This window comes from Phocoena phocoena, chromosome 5 (assembly GCF_963924675.1).
Source record: "Phocoena phocoena chromosome 5, mPhoPho1.1, whole genome shotgun sequence".
NCBI classification, from domain to species: domain Eukaryota; kingdom Metazoa; phylum Chordata; class Mammalia; order Artiodactyla; family Phocoenidae; genus Phocoena; species Phocoena phocoena.
In genome coordinates, this window is record NC_089223.1 from 45,469,607 (window position 1) to 45,481,276 (window position 11,670).

The following is an 11,670-nucleotide window of genomic DNA, read 5'->3' on the forward strand; positions in this document are numbered from 1 at the left end:
GCTTAAATAAGCTGGCACTTGGCATGCACTGCCACGGAAGGTGGGAGGCAGTGGGGAACATCATATTAGAACCCAGTGTGCAGTGAAAGAAAGTGAAGGAAAAAGGCAGATCCTAGACCAAGAAAATGGTTAAAATTGTATTCTGGAGCCAATGCCTGTACACTTAACCTGAGTATTAACTCCAAGCATAACAGGTGAATGAAACACATTATTTGTCCAATCTCGCTTTCTGAGAGTCAAATGATTGGGGACCAAGGGGTCAGGGAGAGTTGTATTTCAGCATGCACTCTGGCAGAAGCAGCAAAGTGGGCACACTACATCCTAGGAAATGACAGGATTGAAACCTGAAAAGCCAAATCTGCCGCCAAATCAAGGAGCAAGTATGAGACCAAAACGTCAGCCTTCTCCTCACCTCTGCTGTGAATGGGGCAGGGGGCTTGATTCTCAATTTTATTCATCACAATTATGGGAAAGCCAACTGGTTGAATGGCCCGGGAAGGGCATAACCAGGCTCCTGGACTTGTCTGTGAGTCTACTTCTAATGCCTAAAGACAAAGGACAGTGCCTCTCTAGTCCTACCTGTCTTCCTCATCTCCACTGCCATTGCCTTAGCTCAGTCCTTCACCGCTTCTTGGATTTTTGCAGGACTCCTGATTGGTCTCCCCATTACGTTATTCATCTCTACCTGCTCCATCTCCCACATAGCTGCCAGTTACCTTTTTTTAATACACATTTTATAGCTCTAGGAAATGGCAAGGAAAAGAAAGACCAGAGAAAGGTGCCATGTTCTGATCAGGAAGAGACTTGTATGTCACAATATAGACTTTATCCTGAGAAGTACCTACTGAATAATTTTTCAGGAGAGACAATCAAATTTGCATATTTTTAAAAATTTTGCATATTTCAAAAGGACACCCAGGCAGCAAGGGGATCAGAAGTAAGCCTGGAGACTGAGAGATGATTAGAATATTGTACAATAGTAACCCTGCTAATAGAGAACAGGTCGGAGCCAAGCCAGTGTCAGAAAAGTGGAGACAGAGTAGATACACAGTATAAATGATAAATGGTGACCTCCAGGCCGGAGGTAGCAGGCAAGAAGAAATGAGGAAATCACCTAAGTTTCCAGCTTGAGTAGATGGAATACCTACTCTCAAAACAGACACACAGGAAGAGCAGGTTTGGGCGTAATCAGAAACTTCCAAGTGGGATGACCAGTTTTGAACAAATAGGCTGGGAGTTCGGGAAAAGGGTCTAAATACAATGAAAACCAGAAAGGAGAACATATGAAGTCACATGTGGACAGATTCACACAGAAAGACCATGTAGTAAGAAAAGCAATAAAACCCTAGAAGAACTGAAGAGGGCTCAAGACTTGCAAAGCCACAAATGACTTTTGCAGCTCAACAAATCAAAATCTGAAAGCAGAATATATTGTCTACTATTTGCCAAATTGCTTAATAAGAGAGGGAGGGTCATTCAAGCAGAGATTCTCCACTAGGAGGGTAGGAAAACATGTCCCTATTGCCAGGGGAGAAGAGGTATTACATGAAAACCATATTCTGTATATCTCATTTTCTAACCAACTAGAACAGACAAAGGTCTACAAAACCAAAGTAGATAGGGAAACCCATGCAAAAAAAAAAAAAAAAAAAAAGGGTGGTGGAGGCCACCACTTGCAGATCAAGCCTAAAGCTTGGGGAAAAAGATCCAAAGAGCTAGAGGCTGGCAATGTCCAGTCAAAGCTTACTCCCCTAGTGCTTATTCACCAAGCAACCTTCTAAAGAGAATTTGGCTTGTCTGTAGAGACAGAAACTGTACTAACCTGCCAACGTGAGTATTCTGGTCTACTTGATACCTTTTGGCTTTCGCTATAAACTAATAGGCATTCAGGTTAATATGTCACTCTTTTAATATGAGTACACCCCAGAGAGAGGTCAACTCCCCAGTGACAGATTCACTTTCAGTATCTCCAAGGCTCAGGGCCAAACTGCAGTGAGGAAATACTACCTGGAGAACTTCTGGTAACCAGAGACAGGGCTTATCCTGGAGGCACTCCAGCCTCACTTCAAGCCTCCCCTCTGAAATACAGCAAGCACCTTTTCTTTTTCACCAAAAAGGTAAAAATTAAAATGTGACTGTAAACAGGAGTACAATTCATTAATATTTTTATTTTGAGTTGTAATCTATTATTACTTCAAAAAGATTCACTTCAAAAAACATCCGATGGATGCTGACTTACCAATAAAAAAGTAAGTCATCGTTATATGATTTATAATACAGAATACACAATAAATTATATTTACATGCAACGACTAGACTATCACACACACGGTAAAAAAATACAGGATTTTTATGTACATTTTTAAAGATTTACATTTTCATATACAGTTTATAAAGTTTAAAAAAATTCTCTGTACAAAATCTCACATGTACAGAGTTTATAAATCCCTATTCTTATGGCTGTACCACCACACAGATACGCTTAAAACTATAATACTACAAACACTTAGGTTTTGTTTTCTTTTTTTACACTTCATATTCAGTCGTGGCACCCATGTACAATACCATTATTTTTGAAACGTGAATTACAAAGGAAATACAATGTAATCATGCAGACTTTTTTAATAGAAGAAAATGAGACAAAATGTGCTATTAGGTCAACATTTATCAATTCCATAGTTACCTAGTTCTGTTCAACTTGCTGCACTGCTCTCATACAGGTACGTGCAAAACTAGATTATGGATTGTTTTAAAAACATTAAAATAATACTGTAGTCTGACAACACTTACTCATTAGGAATGCAACTATCCAACAACCCTAGTCTGTTGCTTATTTCTGTTTTGGCAGAAACCTCAAAGAAATGAAGATATTACATACTGAAATTCACAGAAATGTCAACATTATAATTCCTAAGTTTCTAGAGTCTGCATCAGATAGAACACTGATCATTTAAAACAAACAAACAAAAAAAGGTTTTTGACATTGAAGAGTATATTCTCTGCTCTGAGAATGGGGGGGAGAGAGACCTAAGATAAACCATTACAGGATGGCCCACCGCCCCTGATAAGGAAGCACTTGCACACTCCCGGTCGGTTTCCGTAGAGACACCTGAAGGCTTTATAAAACAGCTGACGCTACACTACTCAACTTTAAAAATCTTCTTGAAAAGTAACCAATTGAAGGTATCAGCACCTTCCCTCCTCCCCCACGTAGCTAAAGATCAAGGAGAAAAATAAAGTGCCAAGGTCTGAAGTACGGTTAATTGTTTAAGAGGCACTAACCCATTTGATGGCTTAGGATTAAATATGAAAATAGGCCAGATCTGATCTGAATAATAAATAGAAGGTAGGTATTCCAGAGTCTATGCAATTCCTGCCTAGATGGGGGCTGCACCAGGAAACTACCTACTCCCCCATTTATTGCTTTGAAACCTGTACACACACTTTCATTTTGGACCCAGAACAATGAGATTTCTAAGACGGAAAGCACAGCGTCTGTGCCACTTTGAAGCTGAAGAAGAAAGTGCACTCCTGACCACTGTGAGGGGAGCTGCTGAGGCTCTCTTCTCCACAACTCATATCTTCACAAGAGTCCTCGCTAAAAGGAAAGACAGAGAGAAGAGGATCCCATCATTTAAAACACGTCTAAATGTCGTACAGGCAAAATTAAACTGCTGAAGAAGTAGCTCTAGTCTCAGGATTTTTACATTCAAAATTTAAGCTCTACAGAGACAAAATTTAACTTAGAAGGACTTCCTAAAGTGAAGTGTACTGTAAGCTCCTTAGAGAATACAGATTTGCTTAAGAGGTTTAAACAAATTACCACTTGCCAAACTATTATTCTTGTACCAAGTAATAACTCTGTCAGCAGTAACTATAGAATTCTAAGTACTTTAAATGCAGTAAATGCAAACTAATGACAAAGATCTCCTATCACATGGTTTTGATGTCTTTCTTGCATCAATAATTGCATCACTGAACTTCTCAAATATCAAACTAAGAAACCAACGAGCTAGAAAAATGGAACTTCTGGTCTCTTCTCCCTACAGCATAAAACGGTGAAATTCAATAAAATTAAATAATGCACTTTACTAACAAAAATAAACTCTGAATAAGACAACGGCATTTGACAAAACTAAAAATCTCTACAGAACTCTGCCGCATCAGTGGTGGTAGTTCCCTTTACTTTCAAGTCATTTAACCCGCAGCCTCTTTCCATAGGACCATTACAGAAATTCATACTAATGTTAAAAAACCCGGAATGCTGTTTTTTTAACTAAACTATTTCAAAAAGCAAAAAAGATGGGAAACAACCAGTTTTTTTAAACAGGAGCAGTGAAATAAGTCAGAGAACAACAAATACTGTACGATCTCACTTATATGTGGAATCTGAAAACACAAAACAGAACTCACAGATGCAGAGAACAGATGGGTGGTTGCGGAGTTGGGGGGAGGGGGTGGTAGGTGAAGGTGGTCAAAAGGTACAAACTTCCAGTTATAAGTCCCGGGGAGGCAATGACGTATAGGATGCTGGTTTTTGTTGTTGTTGTTTTGTTTTGTTTTTTTAATTTTTATTTTATTTATTTATTTTTGGCTGTGTTGGATCTTCGTTGCTGCACACGCGCTTTCTCTAGTTGCGGCAAGCGGGGGCTACTCTTCGTTTAGGTGTGCAGGCTTCTCATGGCGGTGGCTTCTCTTGTTGCAGAGCACGGGCTCTAGGAGCACAGGCTTCGGTAGTTGTGGCTCGCGGGCTCTAGAGTGCAGGCTCAGTAGTTGTGGCGCACGGGCTTAGTTGCTCCGCGGCATGTGGGATCTTCCCGGACCAGGGCTCGAACCCGCGTCCCCTGCATTGGCAGGCGGATTCTTAACCACTGCACCACCAGGGAAGCCCCTGTTGTTGTTTTTTAATAAAGAAAAAGTGGGGACGGGGGGCACACTTCCAAACTATTGCCTATTTTAATAAAACTACTTCTGGTTAATTTTCTTATCCAAAGAAATGATGCTATCAGAGGTAGGGGCTCTAATACACAAAAATCAGTAACATTTAGTCTGGGGAAGTGTCATTAGTCAAGGAACCTGCTTACCTTTCACTTTCATCAAAACACCCCACCTCCGGTATTGTGGGCAACTCAGGAACACTGTAGTAGCTATTGTGGAGGTTCTGGGCTGTGCGCCTTGAAACAATCCAAACCAACTTCTTAAGGTCTGGTTTGCAACATTCAGGAGAAGAATATTCAGCTAGGCATTTAGAAACTAACTCCCTCCAGTAAACAAACTCGGAGTCATTAACCTGAAAAAAATATTTAAATGAAGAGGTTATGACAGCGGTTCCCAAACCTTGCCGCACCTTGGAATCACCTGCAATCCTTAAAAAACACCTGGCTCCCACCCTCAGATACTCTTATTTAATTGATATAAGGTGTCATCTGGGCGTCGAGGGTTTTTAAAGCTCCCCAGGTGATTCTAATGTGCGGTCAAAGTTTGGTAACCACCGCTTTAGGGGAGGAGCACCACAGGTATAAATCGTTTACATAGGATTCAATACAGAGAATACTCCGCCTGTCTTAAGAAAGCACACTCACCTAAAAACACTAGGTCTGTTAATAAATCAGTTATCAAGTATATACTTTGACAGTCGCAATGCAAAGGAATTTAACATAACTTATGTTTCTGTAACATAGCATGACTTGGATTGCTAAAATACGCATTTACATTAAGACACCAGATATATGCAAATGGAGAAGTTGGCAGTGTGAGAGAAGAGGAATTCCCCCAGAAGGGCACAGTTCCTCCACCACTGGGGAGTGCCCTAATTTATTTCATGGAATCAATTTTCACCGAAGATGTTTCCAAATGACATTATTATAAAAGGTTTAGATTCAAACTAGTAAATTCGTGATTAAAACAAAAGCTGGAAGTTACGTATTAAAACAAAATGCTTCACGTTGCATGTACTTGACCACAAAACAGATGATGATTTTATATCATCTTGGCCTCCATTTCCACCTAATCCAGTCACATCTTAATCCCCCTGGTAGCCTGGCTTCTACCACTCTCTTATTCTCCTGACATCACCTCCTACATCCCCTACGTGGGGAAACTGCCAACACTGAAAACCCAGAGTTTTAATCAACCGCTAAGCAAAGGACTCCCCAAAATTTCTTACGGTTTCAACTATTATTTCCTCATGGGAAATTGCTAATCTCAATCTCCAACTATAATTTATCCGGAGTTTTTAGTCCAGACTGCCAAGTACCTGCTAGACATCTACCTATCTGAAAGGTATACAAGTACCTAAAATCATACTTCTTTGATCACAGTTAACTTCTCTCCAATTTCCCTCAATGGTACCAATATTCTCTCCACCATTAGGTCCAAATCTTGGTCATTCGTGACTCTTTGCCTCATTTCCATGCTTGGCCTCTAAAAACCACTGAGTTGGGTGTACTACTTCCTGCTTGTGACTATCACCTAGATATTCTATCTAAAAACCGACCCTAAAATGATTCCCAAACCCTTCTAGTCCACCAGCTTCCTAGCCGTAAGCCTTTGCTGCCCAAACTTCCACTGTCTAAGACTGTTTTGGTACAACCAGGTTCCAAGTCATTGTGCCTCTCACGGTCTACCCTACTTCTGTGCTAACCAAATCCCGAACTATTGCCTATGTTCAGACACAGACCCTACAGGACTGCGACACAGAACAGTAAATGACAGAACACCCTGCTTCGTGTTCAGTTCCATACTTCTCCAACTAGACTATCAGTGTAAGAAAAAGGACTGTGCTTATGTTTGGTTTACACCTCTTTATGATTGAAAAAACTTATCAGGCTAGCCTGACAAAGGAGTTTAAAAGAAAAACATAGCCAGGGCTTCCCTGGTGGTGCAGTGGTTGACAGTCCGCCTGCTGATACTGGGGACACGGGTTCATGCCCCGGTCCGGGAAGATCCCACATGCCATGGAGCGGCTAGGCCCGTGAGCCATGGCCACTGAGCCTGTGCATCCGGAGCCTGTGCTTTGCAACAGGAGAGGCCACAACAGTGAGAGGCCCGTTTACCGCAAAAAAAAAAAAAAAAAAAAAAAAAACATAGCTGATGTTATCTTGGTAATGCTACTAAAGGGACGATGACTCAGTCCTACAGATGTAATGGGATGCCATTCGTGCATTTACTAACTCTACTTCCTAATATGCGTTTTATTTTTTAATAAATTTATTTTTTATTTTTGGCTGTGTTGGGTCTTCATTGCTACACACAGGCTTTCTTTAGCTGTGGCGAGTGGGGGCTACTCTTCGTTGCAGAGCACGGGCTTCTCATTGTGGTGGCTTCTCTTGTTGCGGAGCACGGGCTCAGCAGTTGCGGCTCGTGGGCTCTAGAGCGCAGGCTCAGCAGTGTGGAGCATGAGCTTAGTTGCTCTGCGGCATGTGGGATGCTCCTGGACTAGGGCTCGAACCCGTGTCCCCTGCATTGGCAGGTGGATTCCTAACCACTGCGCCACCAGGGAAGCCCTTAATACGCATTTTAGAACAACGTGCATGGGGCAATGTAGACCGCTGTATTACCAACTGGCAAGAAGACTACAGAAGGGATGTCTAAACGCAGAAAGAAGCTAGCCTAAGTGACCGGGTTCCCTTCCAGCTTAATACTGTCTGGGTTGAAGCTGCATTTGTAGAACATCAACACTTAAGATACAAGAATAAATGAGTAACAGTTAAGAGCCCCATAAGGTGTTACTTAATGATTAAGTCACTACAGAAAAGATAAAATAAGACACTAGGAAAAAACTTGCTTTAAAGAATAAGTTCTGAAGATATTTACCTTGGAATGTTTTTTAACAAGCAGGAGAATTTCCAATAATTCAATGGACTTCAAAGTTTCTACTTCCAAATTGAGAAGGCACAAAGCTAATACAGATGGCTACAAGAAAAAAAAGAAAAATAATTTTTTTAATTCAAAATGGAAACTGCGGGGGGAAAAACAGAAACTGTGAAATATATATAAGAAAGAAATTGACTTACTTTTGCTTTTGAAAAGATAAGTCGGCAGCAGCAAGCTTTCAGCTGAGCTTCCAGTTTATCAAGGCTCAGTATTTCTTTCCTATACAATGAAAAGAAAGAACAAAATATTTATTTATTAAACTTCTAAAGATTTAAACAATTCTAAGGACTTATTAAAAGTCCAAGCTGAAAGTTTGGAGCAGGTAAAAACAAATTTCACTAGAGTTCTAATTCTTTACTGTTACTTATAGCAATGCTCAAGTAGAAAATCTTAATTTTTAATCCCGCCTACCTTTCTGAAGTATGACAAAGTACTATAGTATGGTATAAGTGCAAAAAGTTTAAGGCAGTAGTAGCTTCCAATTCATAGTGCAATTTTTCTGAAATGATTTTTTCCATCCGTTTTATGTCAGAAGCAGTACATTTACATTGGCTAATCCGGATTACATCAAGAGTAGATGGAATATTGCATTCTTCTTCAACTATTCTAGCAGCCAGCAAAAAACAACAGACTCCAATGCAGGACAAATGTTTAGGTTTCACCTGAAAAACAAAGAACAAAACATTTCTTCCAACAATTGTCACTTTAACTTAGCAAAGCACACACTTAAAAAAAAGAATATTGTAATGAGCCCCTATTCTTAAGACAGAACACAATCAAGCTGCTTCCCCGCACTTACCCTTACACACAGTTATACTTAATCGTTTTTACATTTTAAGCTCTCTTAACCTCCCTTTAAAAAACAAAAAAGACATTTTCAGCATTTAAATTACTTAATTTAAATGCAGGTAAAAATTTTTAATGCAAGTTCAAAAGCTAGGTTTCTCACAGTTATACATTATATTTCAAACTTATGAAATTCATAATAGTACAACCTCCCCCACAATAAATTAAGCCTTCCAACACCAAGAAAATACACTTCTTTGGATATAAAAATAATACATTCATCTTTGTGTCTTCTTATCTATTTAAGAATCATCCCATGCTTCACTGCAAATTTCCCCAAGAGAGATATTGCATCAGATGTGCAGAGTAGAGCATATGTACAAGCTGCCATGGACAGATGGCTTCCCTTTTCAGTGCCCTGAAAACTGACCCAGCAGCTGACAGCAATCCTACTGGCAGAAGTATCACCACATTTAACAGTTACTGGTAATTGTTTTTTTTTTAATTTATTTTTTATTGAAGTATAGCTGAATTACAATGTTAATTACTGCTGTACAGCAAAGTGATTCAGTTATACCTATATATACACATTCTTTTTCATATTCTTTTCCATTATGGTTTACCACAGGATATTGAATATAGTTCCCTGTGCCATACAGTAGGACCTTGCTGTTTATCCATTCTCTATATACTAGTTTGCATCTGCCAATCCCAAACTCCCACTCCTACCCTCTCCCACTCCCCTCCCCCTGGCAACCACCAGTCTACTCTCTATGTCCCTGATTCTGTTTCTGTTTCACTGATAGGTTCATTTGTGTCGTATTTTGGATTCCACATAAAAGTGCTATCATATGACTTGCTGGTAATTGTTAATAAGGCTGTGGCTCCCTGCTTGGAAAAGATTTCTCATAGTGAAGGCAATAGGTCCCCTTTAACATACTGCTATACTTCCATTTGCCATGTTTCAAGTGTTTAAAAACACCTAGGCTCAACAGAAACAAAACAGAAGATGAAAATATGAAAACCTTATTTTGAGAGCTATGTATATAGAAACACCTAAAAAAACAGTAGTCTTCATTTTTTCACATCTTTAAAGAGAAGGTATGTAAGAGGTACAGGAAAACCTAACTTAAGATACAATAATACGCTTACTTTTGTAGCCTCTTAATCCGGACTAAAGATCACAATTCCAAATATTAAAAATGTTTATGTACAGTGACATAATTACATTCATTTGCCAAATATTTACTGAAACCTTGTATTCTAGGTATCGTGCTAGGCACTGGGTATAAAAAAATGAAGTTTTATTTATAAAAACGATGAAATACCTTCATAAGAGCCAAGAATCTGTCCAAAATATTGACAGCCAGGACAAAAGTTTCAGTGCAAGATCCAAAAAAGTTGGTTAAACTCCTTAAATCTTCTACTTTGGCATTTCTCAATCTTGGACACAAAGTGTTATCATTCTGCAACAAAAACCAAGAGCCAAAGTTTATGACTGTCTTAGAACTACAATGGACAATACACACAGATTCAAATAAGGTAAATTTTTCCCCTGCATCTTCAAGAATACAAAGCACTACAATTTTTCAGATACAAAATGTGTATACAACACTGCTTTTTAAAAATATACATCATAAAAGACATTCAGCAATTCAATATAAAGCAAACTGTTGCCACACTTCCAGAGGATAAGAGCAAACATAATTCAATTCCCTTGTAATGGACATGTAGAAGGTTCCTTGCTTGTTTTCTTTAAAAAAAAAAAAAATCACTTAAGAGCCTACTATACAGAAGTATTGCACAGGCAGAGGGTATTTCCACAAATGACCTGCTCAATTCCCAGGGAGTCTCCCACTCTGAAGCTGCAGGCTGGGGGGGTGCCACATTTGAAGCCACACTTCCCTAGATTTAGTATCACTCTCATTCTTGCTAAGAAACAAAAGCATGACCCTGTATTAAGATTTATCTTAGTACTCTAGGACGACCACTTGTGGTCTTAAGAAACTTTGCAGCCTTTAGTCTAGATTCAACTAGAAAAAAAAAAAAATTAAAGTTATCTGCCCAAGCCCTGTCAGCGACTAGAGCAAGTTATCTTTCCTGGGACTTACCTCCGGGGTAGCCTCGATCAAGCTCAGCCCTTTTTCTCGAGGTTGGAATCTCTGTTCCTGTTCTAGGTAGAGGTTCAACAATCCGAAGAGCTGAACCCCTTCACGACCGGCCAAGTACTCTGCCCCCAAATCCTTCATCTGTAGCAAAGACACCACACACAGTTAGAATGTATCCTGGAGTTGGGCGGGGTGGGGGTGGGGGGGAACACAAAAGAGCTGGGGCCAATACCTCCAGCGAGGGGCGCCCCAGCACACCCCAGAGAAAAGCGGGTGAGGGCACCAGTCACGTCCAGCCGAACCCCGGAGCAATCCTCCCCCACCGCCAGGGAGGTGTGGCAGGGGGAGGGGCCGTGGTCACGTCCGCCGGCTAGCGCTGGGTCAGACCGGCCAGCCCCGGTCTACCAGCCGTTTCACAAACAGGAAACTGTCCTCTGGCGGCGGTGTCCGGACGGTCCTCTCCACCTGAAGTCGCGGGCGGAGGGGTTTCTGCCCAGTGGAACGCACTGGGGACTCCGAGGGCAGCGGGTCCGGGAGGTAGGGGCTTTGCACAACGTGGGGGGAGGGAAAGTCTCGCGACTGAACAAAGAACCGGAGGGAGGAGACTCCCGAGCCCCGCCCCTCCCGCGGAGCCCATTTCCAGAAGCCCCTCTCGCTGGAGTCCAGCCCCAAAGCCTTCCCCATCCGCTTCGGCAGCGCCTCCTCTGAACAAAACCCGAGGGGCAGAGACCTAGGTCCCAGAGAGCGCTGGGGTGGCGCGGCCCACCCGGTTGGCAGCCCGCCCCGTGCCTAGACAATACCCTTCCATCCACTGATGCCCTGATTCCGCAACTCTGCGGAGACCCGGAGCTGTCAATCCAAGAAGAACCACCCCAGCGAGCCACCGTGACAAAATGAGGGG

General features: G+C 41.3%; 1 protein-coding gene across 1 annotated transcript; it reads right to left on the reverse strand.

The window, feature by feature from the left end:
• Nucleotides 1-2,366: 2,366 nt before the first annotated feature.
• On the reverse strand, nt 2,367-11,085 carry CCNG2 (cyclin G2). The gene is made up of 8 exons (XM_065878121.1): nt 11,002-11,085; nt 10,773-10,910; nt 9,990-10,127; nt 8,287-8,537; nt 8,016-8,094; nt 7,816-7,914; nt 5,085-5,290; nt 2,367-3,598 (listed from the first exon to the last, which is right to left on the reverse strand). The coding sequence occupies exons 2-8, from the start codon at nt 10,908-10,910 to the stop codon at nt 3,475-3,477; spliced, it is 1,035 nt and encodes a 344-aa protein (XP_065734193.1). The 5' UTR covers nt 11,002-11,085; the 3' UTR covers nt 2,367-3,474.
• Between the last annotated feature and the right edge of the window lie 585 nt (nt 11,086-11,670).